This window comes from Panthera uncia, chromosome B1 (genome assembly GCF_023721935.1).
Source record: "Panthera uncia isolate 11264 chromosome B1, Puncia_PCG_1.0, whole genome shotgun sequence".
Taxonomy (NCBI): Eukaryota; Metazoa; Chordata; class Mammalia; order Carnivora; family Felidae; genus Panthera; species Panthera uncia.
This window is the reverse complement of record NC_064811.1, coordinates 54,302,331-54,319,553: the sequence shown is the minus strand read 5'-3', so window position 1 is coordinate 54,319,553 and position 17,223 is coordinate 54,302,331. Positions and strand designations below refer to the sequence as shown.

General features: G+C 34.5%; 1 protein-coding gene across 1 annotated transcript in view; it reads left to right on the top strand.

The window, feature by feature from the left end:
- LOC125922358 (transmembrane protease serine 11G-like) overlaps positions 1-16,198 on the top strand; it is a 53,805-nt gene extending 37,607 nt beyond the window's left edge. Inside the window, exons 6-10 of the mRNA XM_049630021.1 lie at positions 7,285-7,323; positions 8,215-8,386; positions 9,505-9,764; positions 13,391-13,533; positions 16,040-16,198. Coding sequence (XP_049485978.1) covers positions 7,285-7,323; positions 8,215-8,386; positions 9,505-9,764; positions 13,391-13,533; positions 16,040-16,198 — 773 coding nt within the window. The remainder of the gene's footprint in view (positions 1-7,284; positions 7,324-8,214; positions 8,387-9,504; positions 9,765-13,390; positions 13,534-16,039) is intronic.
- Positions 16,199-17,223: the final 1,025 nt, after the last annotated feature.

Here is a 17,223-nt window from a genome sequence, read left to right as displayed (position 1 = left end):
CTCCAATAGCTAATAATAGCAAAAATCCTTTTAATTGCTTGCCATCTATACATCCTCTTTGGCAAAATGTGCAAGTTTTTTCTAATTGAGTTGATTTTTTATTTTTTAAATATCAAATTTTGTGAGGTTTTAATGTATTCTAGATGCAAGGTCTTTGCCACATATGTAATTTGTAAATAATTCCTACTACTCTGACATTTGCTTTTTCATCCCATAAACAGATAGGAAATGTTTTACATTTGATGAGATTCAACCAACCAAACTTTCATTTTATGGATTATGTTGTTGGTAAGAAATCTTCCCCTAGTCCTGGGTCTCTGACAATTATTTCCTATGTTCTTTTCTATAAATTTTGTAATTTTACACTTATACTTTTTAACATTTTATACATATCTCTATAAAATTTGAAGGCTTCACATGACATTATATCTTATGTTAAAGTCTATGATCCATTTTGAGCTCATTTTTGTGTAAGCTGTGAGGTTTTTTTTTTTGCTGCCCACCTTTCACTGAATTACATTGACTCCTTTATCAAAAATTAATTGGGCATTTTTGTGGGGATCTATTTTTGGGTTCTCCATTCTATTCCATTGATTTATCCTTCCACTAGGATCATACTCTCTTGAATGCTGCAGCTCTATAGCAAGCTTAGCATTGGGAAGGATGATTCTCCCACTTTATTATTCTTTATCAATATTATTTTAAATACTTTAGGTCTTAAATAAATTTTAGAATAATCTTATATATATCTACAAAAAAAACCCTAACAGATTTTGATAGAAATTTTGCTAGACCTATAGATCTATTAGGGGCAAATTGACCTCTTTTACTATGTTGAGTATCAGCATTTTCTAACTTTCAGCATAAAAATCCTGTACATTTTTGTTACATTTATAACTGAATATTTCATTTTCTTTGGAGAAACTGTAAACATGTTTTTATATTTTGATTTCTACTTATTGTCAGCATATAAAAATACAATTGTTTTTTGAGTATTGATATTGTATTTTGCAACATTACTAAATTCACTTGTTAATTCTAGGCTGTTGTGGGTTTTTTGTGTTTTTTTTTTTTGGTAGATTCCTTGGAGTCTTCTATGTACACAATTATGTCATCTTCAAATAGAGAGAGTTTTCTTTTTTTCTATCCAATGTGTATGCCTTTTATTTGTTTTTCTTATCTTATTCAGTGGCTAGACCTTCCAGTACTATGTTACATAAGAGTGATGATAGTGGATATTCTTGCCTTATTTTCTATCATAGAGGGAAAGCATTCAATCTTTCACCTTTAAGTATGATGTTAGAAATAGGTTTTTGTAAATGTTCATCAAAGAAGCTGAGAAAATACCTCTTAATGGACCAAGAGTTTTTATCATAAATGGGTGTGGTTTTTTGAGATAAAATTTATGTAACATAAAATTAACCATTAGCCATTTTAAAGTGTACAATTTAGTAGCATTAAGTTGATAATATTGTGCAACCATTATCTCTACCTAGTTTCAAGACATTTTCCTGACCTCAAAGGAAATCCTATACCAATTAAGCACTCATTTTCCCTTCCCCCAGCCCCTGACAACTACTAGTTACCTTTCTGTATTTATGGATTTACTTATTCAGGATGTTTCATATAGATGAGTCCTTATAATATGTTACTTTTGTGTCTGGCTTATTTCACTTAGCATAATATTTTCAGAGTTCATCCATGTTTTAGGATGTATCAATACTTCATTTCTTTTTATGGCTGAATAATATTTTACTTTATAGATATATTACATTTTGTTTACCTATTCATCAGTTGATGGACATTTGTGCTGTTTCCATTGTTTGGCTATTGTGAATAGTACTGCTATAAATATTGGTGTATAGTATTTGAATATCAGTTTTCAATACTGTTGGATATATACCTAGGAGTGGAATTTCTGGGCAATATGGTAACTCTATGTTTGACTTGTTAGGGAACTGTAAACTCTTTTCCACAGTGGCTGCATCATTTTACATTCTCGCCACAATGTATAAAGGTTCTAATATTTCCCAATCTTCATCCACACTTGTTATTTTCAAATGTTTTTATTGTGACTATGATAGATGGGTGTGGTGGTGTGACAGGTGCCAAATTTTGTTGAATATATCTTCTAGATCAATTGACATAATCATATAATTTTGTTCTGTAATCTGTTGGTATGGAAGATTGCATTAATTGATTTACAAATATTGAACTATCCTTACGTACCTGGAATAAACCCACTTCATCACTCCATATTATTCTTTACATACATTGCTGGATTCAATTGGTTAAAATTTTGCTGAGAATTTTGCATCTAAATTCATGACAGGTATTAGTGTGCTTTCTTTTCTTATCTAGTTTCAGTATTAGGATAATACTGGCTATATCAAATAAATTAGGAAATGTTCTCATTTCTTATAGTTTCTAGAAGGAATTGTGTAAAAGTGGTGTTAATTCTTTGAATGTTTTGCCAAAATCTCCAGTGAAGCCATCTGGGCCTAAGGATTCTTTTCTAATCTTTTATTACAAATCCAGTTTCTTTACCAGTAGGACTGTTCAGGTTATCCATACCATCTTTGATGAATTTTAGTAGTTTATGGTTTTCAAGGAATTCATCCTTTTCTTTTAAATTATCAAACTTATGAATGTAAGGTTGTTCAAAGTATTCCTTAATTAACTTATAAGGGCTGCAGGCTCTTTTGTGATAGCCCCTCATTTAATTGCTGATATTGGTGATTTTTGTCTTCTATATTTTTATCTTTATCAATCTTCTAGAAGCTTATCAATTCGATTGATTTTTTTCTTACAACCAGTGTTTTTTGTTTCAATGATTTTTTTATATTATTCTTCTGTTTTAACTCTTGATTGAAATTCTGATCTTGATTGATTTTTTTTCTTCACTATTTCCTTCTTCTACCTTACTTTAGGCCTACTTTGCTCTTCTTTTTCTAGTTTTTTTGAGTTAGGAACTCAGAGTGTTGATTTGAGATTATTTCTCTTTTCTAACACAAGCATTTAGTACTATAACTTTCCTCTCTGTAATGCTTTATCTGCATCCCACGATACTTGGTATGTTGTATTTTCATATTCCCTCAGTTCTATGTAATGTTTTTATTTTCTTTGGGACTTCTTGGACCATATTACTTAGTAGTCTGCTGTTTAATCCCGTGTTTGGAGATTTTCTCATTGCCTTTCTGTTATTGGTTTCTAATTTGACCCCACCATGAACAGAGAACATAATCTGATCTCAATTCTTTTAATATGCAGAAGATTATGACACTGGATATTGTCCAGTTTAATTAATATTCCATGGCTGCTTGCAAGGAATGTGCCTTCTGTTATTGCTGAATGGAGTTTTTTATAAATGTCAATTAGGTCTTGTTGTTGATGTTGTTTAATTCCATATCCTTGCTGATTTTCTGGCTAGCAATCCTGTCAATTGTTGATATTAGAGGATGGTGAAGTCCCAACTATAATTGTGAATTTGTCTATTCCTTCTTTCAGCTCTTTCAGTTATTGCTTGATGTATTTTGAAGCTCTGCTATTTGTAAACACATGAAGTTGCTACATATTCTTCGTAAATTGATCCTTTTATCATTATGTAATGTCCCTCTCTGTCCCCAGTAATTTTTCTCTTCTCTGAAGTCCACTTTATCTGAAATTAATAAAGCCACTACTGGTTTTTTTTTGGATTCATATTTGTGTGATATATCTTTTTTCAACCTTTTATTTTCAATTTAGATATTTCAGTGTAAAAAGAAAATAGTTGAGCCATTTCTTAATTATACTCTGCCATTCTCTTTTAATTGATGTATTTAGACTATTTACACATTAAAAACTATTAAGCAACTATTATCAGTTGCTTTTTGTTTGGAAAGCTTCCTTTAGCCCTTTTCCAAGAGTAGGTCTGTTAGAAACAAATTCTTTTAATTTCTCTTCATCCTAGAATACCTTCATCTCCTCTTTATTTCTAAATACAGTTTCAGCAGATATAGGATTCGTGGTTAATAGTTTTTTCTTTCAGAGCTTGAAAAATGCTATGCCACTTTCTTTTGTCTTCCACGGTTTCAAATGAGAAAACTGCTGTTATTTGAATTGGTGTTACTTTATAGGTAATATATCATTTTTCTGCTTTTAAGAATTTTTCATTGTCTTTAGTTTTTAGTAACTTAATTATAATGGATCTTCGTGTGGACTTGAGTCTTTCCTATTTGAGATTTTCTCACCTTCTTGAATCTGCAGATCTCTGTCTTTAGCCAAATTTGAGAAGTCTTCAACCATTGTTTCCTTCGATCTTTTTTCAGTCTCACACTCTTTTTCTTCTCCTTCTGAAACTCTGATAATATGAATGTTAAATCTTTTGTTATCATCCCACAAATCTCAGATGTTTTCTTAATTTTTTTTTCAGTCTCTTTTCTCTCTGTTCTTCTGAGTAAACACTATTTAACTTAATTCAAGTTTACTGACTCTATCCCCCATGTCCACTCTCCATTATTAAGACCACCCAGCAGGGTTAATAACAATAATAATTAATAATAAATATAATAATATGAATATCATTGTAAATAATATTTACATATTATATAATATTAAATATAAATATAATAGTATAAATACAATAATAATTATTACTTATACTTTTCAGTCCTATAATTTTGCAATTGGTTTTTGTAACTTCTATTTCTTCGCTCAGATTTTCCATTTCTTCACTTGTTTCAAAAGAATTTGTAATTGACTGCTGAATTATTTTTCTGGCATCTGCTTTAAAATCCGTATCAGATACTTCCAACTTCTTATTCATCTCAGTATTGGTATTTGTTGATATTCTTTTCTCATGCAGAGTGTGGTTTTCCTGGGTTTCAGTATGGCAAGTAACTTGTTTGTATTCTGAACATTTCAGTTTATGTTAGGAGACTCTTGATCCTATTTAATTCTTTTATTTTGGCAGATAGCCAACTTGTTTAGGTTTGGAGTATAGATTCTCACCAACTTTTGTGGTTTCAATAACAACTTAGTTTGCAGAGTCCTTGCAGTATTTATTCTAGTCTTCTGGAACATCCTCTCAATTCCTGCTGCCAGCAACATATATGGGAATAAAACAGGCTTCTCTCAGCTGCCTTGTATCCTTTGGCCATCCTCTGTGTAGGGGTGTGGTGGGCTTGAACCTACTTATGTCACAGGGGAGATAAAGGCTGATGCTGTCCCTGTGGGTGTCAGTCTGCAAGCTGGTGCCCTGATTGGGAAGTGGGGTTTGGGATGGTCAAGGGCTTATTACTGTCACTGCTGCTAGTAAAATAGATAGCCAGCCCTGTGTTGTGAAACAGGAGATTGGGGCTCCTCACTAGGCCTCTGTTGTGCTTCTTCTTTCCCAGTATTTGGACGGAGAGAGCAGACTTTTCTTAGGATTTTTTTGTCTATGCCTATGGATGGTTTCAGATTGCAGGCCTTTCTTGGTCCCCAGTCCAAATGTAGGTGAGATGAAAACAAAACTAGGAAGCTCATCACACTGTCCTTCAAATACTGTAGTCTCTAGCCATTTTGCCTTCCTCCTTCCAGCTTTAAGAGTTATTTTACCGTTATCTGCTAGATGATTTTCAGGATATTTAGTTGTATTTAGTTATAGGAGAAGGGCTGAGAAAAGGGAGTCTACAGTCTTGTTCCAAAACTGGAGCTATTCAACTTTTGTCCTGCAGTGGAGCACATCTGCTGGGTGATGTTCACCTAGGAGATTTCATGTCTTCTCTGAAGTCCCTCAGTAGTTGCCGCAGATAGAAATAAGCCCAGACTAGTTACTCATGAATTGACCATAATTCCACTCCTCTCATTGTTCCATTCCTACAGAAGGTGACACTAGACTATAATTGACCTTACAGTGAAATGGTTGTAGAACAAGCTTTATACCTGAAGAAGTATTTAAATTATGTCCTTAATACTTTTGCCTCATACTGCTATTGGGAGGATATAAGCAATGTTTGTCATACTCCCTAGTAGATAGGACTCAGTAAATTACTAGTTATCAAAACTCCTCATTATTCATTTAGCAAGTATTTATTAAGAACCTATTTGTGCCAGGAAATTACCTCTCCTCATAGAACATTGTAATTGGAATAAGAAAGACAATGGCCCACTAAAAAATAAGTAAACAAAAGTTATATCAAATAATTTGAATTTTCATATTCAATAAAGAGAATAGAGAATGGGAGGTTGCTTTGATTTGTCATGGAAAGCCTGTCTGAGGAGAAGACTTTAAGTTAATTTCTGAATGGCAATAGGGAACCAACCATAAAAATGGCCAAGGGAAGAGCATTTCTGGCAGGGGACAACTAGAATAAAGACTGTATGAACACCTTGGCACAGCCAAGAAACAGAACGGCCAGGGTGACCACTGAGTCATGGCTAAAAGCAAGAACAGTTCAACATGACAACAAAGACGTAAATAGGGACCATGTCATGCAGATCCAGGTAGGAAGTTTCAGTTATAAAGATCAGGGAAGCCACTAGAGAATTATTAGCAAAACAAATTCAAAGGGATTCATTCTAATAAACAGTAATAAACATAAGCTTAGTTCCCTGCTGATGAACTCAATCTGAGTTTAGAGTCTGAAAGGTGCATTTATTTTTCAGGCCTACCAGAACTCCACACTAGTTTTCAACTGAACAAAACTGTGGATCTGGATTATTCATTATATTATCTGGCATGAGGAGCAATTCATATAATTTCGGGGAGCAGTCACTGATCATGATTTCTTTTATTTTACTTTATGATAAAATGACTAACATATTTTGAAGATTCATTAGTACACTGGTGGACCTTTATTCTACTGGGAGACTCTGTGGAGATGTCAGGCATCTAAGATGCTTTGAGTGCCTTTACCATATCACTAATGTGTGAATGAGGACAGAAGGAAATGGTGCCCACCATATAACAGTACACATGTAAAAGTAGTCCTAGACCCTCTTCTGTTTGACTTGCATTTTAATAAATTACTATGGCTAAATTAATTAGATGTAGTCTTCCTTCAAGAAAAATAATATCCTTCTCTATGCAGATGATTTTAAAATCATAACCCAGGATTTTCCTAGAGTCCATAAAGAGTTAGAAGAAGGGTTTAATTTATACCCAGGTCTCTTCTTCTGGTGGGATTTCATTTTATTGCCTTAAAATTAAAGAATGTCCTGACTAACTCAGCTCATCCCAACCAGAAATATTCATGTCATGTAGGCATAGTATTTCCAAATTATAATTGTTCTACTGCTGAGAAATCATCTTGCTTTTTCCAGATATGAATGAAGCACAAGCAGAGCACATTCTGAACAGCTGTAAGTTCGAGAATATCCCTGTGATGTTTGTAAATCAAATGCTAAAATTCAAAATACTGCTAGAGTTTCTCTATCCCCAGGTTTACTATTTCCCAAAAGTATGAAATATCTCTAAATGGATACATGATTTAACACTCTGTAAGAGGAAAAATTATTATTAATAATAATTGGCCATGCCTATATGGGCTCTTTGGAAATAACTTACTATTCCTCACAGAATGTTTCCCTGATAACTTATTTTAACAATTCCCTATCATTTTATTGTATTTATTCTTATTTGGCTCACTTTGTTAAAGTAGAAAATTTTGCTTAGAATTAAATAACACCCATTAATTTTAATATGTGAATTTTGATACAGTTGGGTAATGGCTATAATATTAGACAGGTATTTTAAATGTACCAGTGGTATTTTTCTGCAATAAGTAGTATACATTGTGCACTCAAAATTGTCAACGATCATGAAGTAAACTGTTGCACACAAGAAAATGACCTAGTAAGATATGAAAAAACAAACTTTAAACTGAAAGTTCTTTAAATGCACTAGGGAGGATATTAAATAGTTTATTTTTTAAGTTAATCCTTTTTCAATTTGAATGATAATTATTCTATTACATAATTTTGATTAATTTTTTGAAGGCAAGACAAACTTATAACTGTTTCCATCTTTATGTGCTAAACATGCCTTGACATGTTTAAAACACTGTTTATAAATAACCATCTTATAGCTACACTTGTTGCAAGTGCAGCATAATGATAGAGAAGTTGAATCTCTATAATGTACAGCTAATGTACAGCTAATGCTAATGTAACATTGTGTGTCAACTAAAATGAAACAATAAAATAAAATAAAAATAAAAAACAAAACAAAACTATCTTATTTCCTTCTGACAGGTTGTGGTAGAGGGAGAGAGTTTCCATCCATGGAACGAATTGCTGAAGGTTATCCTGCAAAAAGAGCTGATTGGCCATGGCAAGCCAGCCTGCAAATGGACGGCATCCATTTCTGTGGTGCGTCTTTGATCAGTGAGGAGTGGCTCCTGACTGCTGCTCACTGCTTTGACATGTAAGTCCTCAGTCTATACCAGCAGGATGACCAATTTCACCTTGTTTTCTTACCTTCATTTCTCATCATTCTCAAAAATTTTTCGTTCTTTTATGAGCATCTTAGGCCTCCCACTGGAACTCAACATTGTGAAGCAGGCTTAGGAAGAAATGACAGTTACTAAAGAATAGTAGAAAAATTAGAGAATCTTCAGCTGCAACTGGAAATATATTCCCCAGCAATCCTAATTTAACTAAGAACAAGACAACACTTCAAAAGTTAAGCACACTCACCAGTTTTCCTAAGATATATTGTGGATTTTTTAACTCTGCTAATAGTACCCTGATGCACAAATTTACATCAGATTATCCCACATGAATGTCTCTAGTCCTGCACTTTAATTATATCTTTTTTGAAGATGTAACATATGGGATACATGGAGATAATAATGAGATACAGTAAATCTAGTGAAATTCATATCAAGTGGGAAAATATTCTGAGTAAAATGTTAACTAAAAATAAAGGATGACAAAACAATCAATATATAAAGTGTGGCTCCAAGTTGACACCTCTCCCTCTCCTTCTCCCTCCCTTCTCCCTTTCTTTTTCTCTCAATACCTATACATACATTTATATTACTGCATTCATATGGGGGTATATATGTGCATGGATGTGTACATATATGGGCACATAAGTCTAATTTTTTATTTATTTATAGGCTTTTCAACTACTCTGTATTTCTTTTATAATCAAAACTAGCAATAATATTTTGTTTCCTTTAGAAAATACAAACTCCGCCTCAAGGGGAGTAAGCTACCTTAGAATGGGGAGGCGGGGCGGATTTGTATCACCTAAATGAAGCAGAGCAGTCCTGGGGGAGATACCTCAAGTAGAGTGGGAAGACCCCGATCAACTATTACCTTAAACAATTTTCTTTTAACTTTTTTCTTTTTTTTAATTTATTTTTTAAATTTGCATCCAAGTTAGTTAGTATATAGTGCAACAATGATTTCGGCAGTAGATTCCTTCACCTTAAACAATTTTCCCTTCTACCACCTCTATGTCCTATGCTTATTTGGAGTCCTGGGCAACTTTAGATCAGAAATGAACCAACTGTAATACTTTTAATCTGTGATCAGTTACAAAAACCCCAAACTCTGGATGGCTAGTTTTGGAACAACTCTCAGCCCTCCTCTGATGAGAAGAAAGATACAATCAATTATCATTCACAACAACTATGCTACCCATAAGCATGATGACGACATTGCTGTGGTGAAGCTTTCCACCCCCGTCCTCTTTTCCAATGATGTGGGCAGAGTCTGTCTCCCAGATGATACTTTTGAAGTCTTGCCTCAGAGTCCAGTGTTTGTCACTGGATGGGGAGCATTAAAAGCTAATGGTGAGTATCTCAGTAAAAAGAACTAAGCAAAAAATGCAAAGCTGTCTTCCATTTGAATGGAGATATAAGATACAAAATCAAAATATTGAATGTAAGAGATGAAATCAAGATGTCCCATGAAAAATATCACAAAACAACAAACAAAAAAACCAGATATGGTGACTTATGGAAACTTTGGCTATTACTATTAGACAGTATCTATGTTTAATACTTTCTTTATGGGCTATTTTGGTTATAATTTTACAGCTAGTTATAACTTTCTTTTCAAAAATTATTAAGGCATATTTTTTCATATCATTTACTTCTTTGTTGCTGTCTCTTTTTTGTATTAAAAAAATTTTAATGTTTATTTATTTTGAAAGAGAGAGACAGAGACAGAGAGATAGAGCATGAGCAGGGAAGGGCCAGAGAGAGAGGGAGATGGAGAATCCAAAGCAGACGCCAGGCTTGGAGCTGACAGCGCAGAGCCCAACACAGGGCTTGAACCCACAAACTGTAAAATCATGGCCTGAACCAAAGTTAGACGCTTAACCACCTGAGCCACCCAGGAGCCCCATGTTGCTGTCTTTTATATGTAGAGATTCTGCCATGGCTGCATGAATCTTGAAGTATGTGATTTGTGAGCAGTAATAATGATACATTTCTGTAATGTGTCATACAACTAAACAAAAACAGACTTAAGCAATTTTTTAAGTAAACAATTTAAATGTCACGCCTGATGCTAACTATTAAATGGGACCCCTCTAATCCATGTATCTATGGAGCAGGTTTTAAGCCTCAGGATTTATACAGTTCAAAAGTACAACATTTTACTACATTTAATAATACACAATACACTGCAAAGATAGATCTTCAGATCTTGAAAGGAGTCTCTGTTTCTACTTTTCTTAGGTGAGCAATTTACATATAGTTTAAGCAGCCTTTGAATTTCTGATTCTTGTTCCAGTCTCTTGTTAAAAAGTTATAGTCTTATTTATGTACTTGCTCCAAAGATAGCTTTTATGTACTAAGTCTCTGTCACTTCATTTTTATAGAAATCTGCTTCCCTTCAATATGAACTCCAAAATTCTGATGTCGGGTCCAGGTTGTTATACTGTCATTATAATCTGAGAGTTCTTTTCCTCATCTTGGGGGATCTGCCTTGTTCTATAGGCAATGGTGATGAGAACAAAGGGGAATCAAATCCTTTGGGATTAGAAGGCCACTATACTGACTAGAGTAGAAATGGAAAGCATCTACCACTAGGGCAATACTACTACACTTCCTCTAGACCCTAATTAAACTTAACACCACCCCCTCCCAGAGTAGTAGTTTGGGAGTGATTTGGGACTTCATCATGAATCGTTCAATGCCCAATAGTGTGTAGATTACTAAACTTTGATCTATCTACTCTAACAAGTTGTATACTTTCCAGAAATAATGTTATAAATTTGTAAGACGTCAGTCTAAAGTTAAGCATTAAATATTTGATTATGGTTTTCTCTGTGTTTTGAAACTGAGACAAGGACTAAGGTTTTCTTCTCTTACTTCCCCAAATTTTTCCAATTATATCTAATTAGAAATCTTGTTACCAGACAGCTTGTAAAATAGAAACTTTCTATTCTGGATGGTTTCTTCCTTGAATAGTTGATAATGTAAAATAGCTTGTTATATTGTTAAGCACTTGAATTGACTTTTTAAAAGTTGAGATTAAGGAATTATAAGCACTTGAAGTTTAAAACTAGGCATCCTAGGCCAATTAACATAACACATAAAAGTAGGCACACAGAAATTATAAATAGTTTAAATACAGTTGATTAAAACCTAGGAATACCTATAAATTCTAAATGTCAATTAGAGAGGACAAAAGAGATAGTATTGAATATTGCTGAAGCATTTACACAAATAGTTTAGCCTGTTCTAAAAATCTGTATAAAGAATAGATAGTGAGCAGATTCTTTCACTAGGACCATTTCAGAGAGAATCAGAAATGAAGAGAAAATGGTCATATAATGACCCTCCAGTGCTTAAAAATGGTGAAGAAATTCACCAGATCCTAGATAATCTTTAATGACTATAAAAGATTTAGGCTTAGTTTTTCAGCAAGATAGTTAACGCTAGGTAAGTGAATTTACTAGGCTTAATACAGAGAATTAGATTTATTTACAGTTAGTGACAAATTCCCTAGAAACCTATATCTTCTCTTATAAAAGCTCTAGCACTCACTAGCCATCTTTGACATTGAAGTGCAGCTTAGTACCATGAGGGTTTTAAATACATAATTTCATACTCTACAATCCACTCCAATAGCTTCCATTGGCTGAAATCTAAATGTGGGACAAAGCACTATCATAATTGGTTACATTAATTATTTTTTTAAGTTTACTTATTTTAAGAGAGAGAGAGAGAGAGAGAGAGAGAGAGAGAGAGATGGAGCACAAGTGGGAGAGGGACAGATAGAGAAGAAGAGAGAGAATCCCAAGCAGGCTCCTCACTGACAGTGTTAGCCAGATGCAGGGTTCGAACTCATGAACCATGAGATCATGCCCTGAGCTGAGATCAAGAGTCAAACACTTAACCAGCTGAGCAACCCAGGCACCCTAACATTAATTATTTTTTAACCCTTACAACAGACATGTGAGATAGGTATCATTTACTCCTTTTAGTGAGTAAACTGATGCTTAGTGAGATTAAATAACTTGCCCAAGGCTAAATAGCACATAAATTGTGCAGTATTCAAACTCACACGTGCTACTGCTAAGCCTAGAGTCTTTAGCACAGAATTACCCTGATTCGTTGGTCAAATTGACAGCACTGCCCTCCTTCCTCCTTTTAATTGTCTTTGAACCTTTTGTAAACAGTACATCCATCTTTATATGAAGGACTAATAGAGTCTTTAAAATAAAAGCTGCTTAGGGGTAATGAGAAGAATACAATGACTAAAATGGCACAATACACAATTAAAAGCACTTTTCATATAACAACAAATCAATGAATGTGTGGATCATTAGTAAAACAAGATTTAAATCTTATCTTGGTATTGGTTACTTACCCTGGAATTAGTTGTGGACAGCCATTTGAGCTATTATCAAAGTAGATATGGTCTTTCTGATGAAGCAGTAGGGTTCCACTTATTCAGTATTAAAATTACTTTCTGATCGTACAACCTCACTCTATACTGCTCTTCCTGAAGGATTTTCAATTCCCATTGTAGCTGTGTTTTTTAAAGTGATGTGGCAGATTTCCAGGTAAGGTAAGGTAAACTATCACAGATTTTCCCAGGTGGTGAAAAATGCCCTGGGTTTAAATGTGATGTTATCCTCCATTTAGCTATGTGATCAGAGCAAGACTCATAACCAGTTAAGCTTTGGTTTTCTCATCTGAAAAAGAGAATATTCATACCTACTTTTGTTGGTTGTTGCAAGGATTAAATAAGATAGTGGAAGTAAATGTACCAAGAATGGTACCTAGCACCTAGAAGGCACGCAAGAAATATAACTTGAACCTGAGCACTGTCATCGAGCTCAGAGTCCTACAACTTTAAGACATATATCTTATCACCAGTACATCCTTTATAAAACACAACAATTAACTATCATAAGCAACGATGTGAAAATTCTTCATCTATTAATTATTTTCTTCTTTAGGTCCTTTTCCCAATACTCTGCGACAAGTTGAAGTAGAGATCATAAGTAATGATGTATGTAATCAAGTTCATGTATATGGTGGTGCTGTATCATCAGGAATGATATGTGCTGGATTCTTGACAGGAAAGCGAGATGCCTGTGAGGTAAGAATAGACTCAAATCCACAAAAATGAGTGTGTTGAATGGAGGTGGCCTCACTGACTATAGACCGATGTCACTTCATACAACTATAAAATTAAGTTGACGAGGAGGGAAGAGAGTGTAAAAAGAGGGAATGGGAGAACCTTAAGAAATACTCCTCATTTAACACCCTCGTATTGTCCAGAACCATATGTAAAAAAGGACCATCAGTTGCAAATTAGTACTTTGGTTAGAGAAAAAGACTGGAAGCAGATAGTAGAAACCAAGCCAAGAAGCCACACAATCATTGCTTCAAGTCTCAATGATAACCAATTAGGTGTCTGACCCCTACTACTTGTAAGGCACTAGGGAATGGAGTCTGAAGATCCCTCCATGGCCAGAGCCATCATCCCACCCGCACTTAACCCTTTTAACCATTAGTAGTCTACATTCATATAGAATCACACCATTTAGGAAGAGAATACATTTATCAACACTTATTCATATTAAAGTGTTGCCTCACAAATTATATCTAAAAACTAAATAAATAGCATTTCACTAAACCATACAAAATCTTAGGATTAAACATTTAAGGAGAATATCAGTTTTAAAGTCAGGCTACTTAAAAGACTAAAAATAAGTAACTAAAATAATGAAGTTTTAACTTGGGTCCAATAGTTTAGCAATTCTTAAAAGATGAGGAAATGTTTTGAGAATTTGACACATATGAGTGCTTTACTTAAATGCAAAGGGCCCACTATTGATCTGCCACTACCTGGCTGTAATGTGATATAATAAATATTCATTCACTTATTCATTCCATTTTTCTTTTGTATATTGCAAGGTAACTTGGCAATTACTGAAGGAAATATAAACATTTAAAAAAAAAAAGCCTACACTGAATCCACAATGAATTTACAATCTAATAATATAGCAAACAAGTAACGAAAAGAACAAAAACATAGGATTTGGCTACATATTCTGAATATAAGATCTCCTTCCACTCACTTTCCTTCCTGAGGAGAAGCAAAAACAAGGCGGTCCACAACACAACCGGATAACATGACTTTCGAGCAGAAACATAAATCTACGTAAAAGATGTTCTCTTTCCATTAGTCCATGTTCCCATGCTTCCTTCGCCAGCAGCAAAGTAAAATTATACTAAGGACCTAAATTAGGATGTGGTCTTACAGGAAAAGAGCTAAGAAGCATTGCTTTTAGTAACCAGAGTTTTCACACTCTGTCCACTGAGCCCTACAGGCTACATGGAAAGAGAAGGGAAGGGAGCTAAGAGCCAAAACTCTAGGATCCCAGGCCTGCTTCAAACAGGATCATTTGTCTTATAAAATAAGTCTATAATGGGGTTCCATATAGGTTTATTGCTAAAAGATAAATTTAAAAATCGTCTGTCTAAACCTTGGGTTAAAGATATCAGGGAAGTCCTCAGGATTCACACACTTCAAACCAGTTCACTAGGGCTAGGGATTAAACCTTAGTTTGGAAACAAAAGTCTGTCAGTGATAAATAGTACATATTTGCCTGGAGTGACCTTTGCATACCCTTCTCTTCACACACCTATTGCTGCACAACAATATAGCATCCAGGACACCTTCCTATCAATTGGTATGAATGGAACAAGGTGCAATTCAAATATGGGGTGCCTGGGTGGCTGCTCAGTCAGTTAAGCCTCTGACTTTGGCTCATATCATGATCTCATGGTTTGTGAGTTCGAGCCCTGCATCAGGCTCTGTGCTGACAGCTTAGAGCCTGGAGACTGCTTCAGATTCTGTGTCTTCTTCTTTCTCTGTCTTTCCACTGCTCTCTCTCTCTCTCTCTCTCTCAAAAATAAATATTTTAAAAAGTTAAAAAAAAACACAAATCCATAGCAAGTGACTATATCTAGCTAACAGAAGAGGCTTCATGGAGGTGACATATAGTTAAGCCTTGAGTTCATCACTTATGTAACTATTGTATGCCTATGCCTGGACTCAGGTTCAGTTTGTGCTCCCTGTTTAGATAGAGCAAAACTAAAAACTATACAAGGAATATTAGCTTTATTCACACTATTCCAGATGAAGATATTAACACAGATAAGTAGAAGTAGTAAGATAAAAACAGGTAATAAGCAATAAATTCAATTGTTGTATTAATAACAATGGTAAGTAAAAACAATTCATTTTATATGCTTTTGTTTATTTTTTTTTAATTTTTTAATGTTTTTATTTTATACGTGAGAGAGAGGGAGAGCATGAGCAGAAGAGGGGCAGAGAGAGAGGGAGACACGGAATCCAAAAGAAGCTCCAGGCTCTGAGCTGTCAGCACAGAGCCTGACACGGGGTTCGAACCCACAAACCATGAGATCATGACCTGAGCTGAAGCCAGACACTTAACCTACTGAGCCACCCAGGCACCCCTACATACTTTTATTTAAAATATTAATTTAGTACTCATTCACAGGCTCATAAACTTTCATTTTTTACTCCCCTTTATTTATTGCATTGACAATGTACATTTCTTCTTCTCCTATAGGGTGATTCTGGAGGACCTCTGGTTATAGCACATGATAGAAACTGGTATCTTATTGGGATAGTAAGCTGGGGAATAGACTGTGGAAAAGAAAACAAGCCTGGACTTTACACCAAAGTGACTTGTTATCGGGACTGGATTAAATCTAAAACCAACATCTAATGCAACAATCACCTGTACATCCAAAATGTTAATGTGGTCGCTAGCAAATTGCGTTGCTAGAATGTGTTGCTATGTATATTGCCATCGAGTTCAAGATGCAAATAAGCATGAACGGACAACATTCCCCTTAAACATGAGGAAAGCAGACTTTCTTTTACATCATCTGAAATGTTTTGCTAACCTGAATATATAAGATATCATCAACTCCACAATGATCTGCTATTGCTGCTAAGTGTCTCCCATGATCTCCTTGCTCATTTTTCTGTTCCTACTCATTTAAAATGAGAACAATCCAGTTTAATCAGACAAGTACCAATTGGCTAAGCATTCTCTATTTTTTCTTCCCTGACAGGGCATACTGCCCTTCCCTGACTCCACAGTTTTCATGTTCCTCACCAAATAATCTTCATTAAGAATCTGTAGGTTCACTGTACTAGACAAATCAAGGTAATTACTTCTGGCCAATGTGAACACAAATGATGGAGGGGCACTAGGCATGAAACTGGGACTTAAGAGATGGCCCTCCTATCAGCCCTTTCCCATTTGTCCTCACATGCACATTCACCTCTCTCTGAGACTTGAAAAACATTGACATGACAGTGTAGATTTTAAACTCTAAACAACTACCTAATATTTGCTTTGGAACAATAAATAAATCTGTGTACCAGACAGGAAAACAGAAAACACTGCCTAGCACAGATTCTGTGCTACACTACCTAAAAATGCCTTTTTTTTTTTTTTTTTGTATTTAGAAAATAAAGAGAAAGTTTCTTGGTCTTTTTGTTAGATGGAAATGAGAAGATAAAAGGACTCTGTGAGAAGGAGCTCCTTTCCATCTCTAAAAATGAGAGATGTTACAAACCTGGCATAAATTAACTTTTCACGTATGTTTTATTATATCTTACTGCATTTTCTTTTCTAAATAGCTTTATTTTCAATCAACTTCAAAACAAGTAAAGGACCCACAGAATAAGAAGCCAATATAAATTAGATATTCATAAATCATTTACATGAGAAGCCAATAT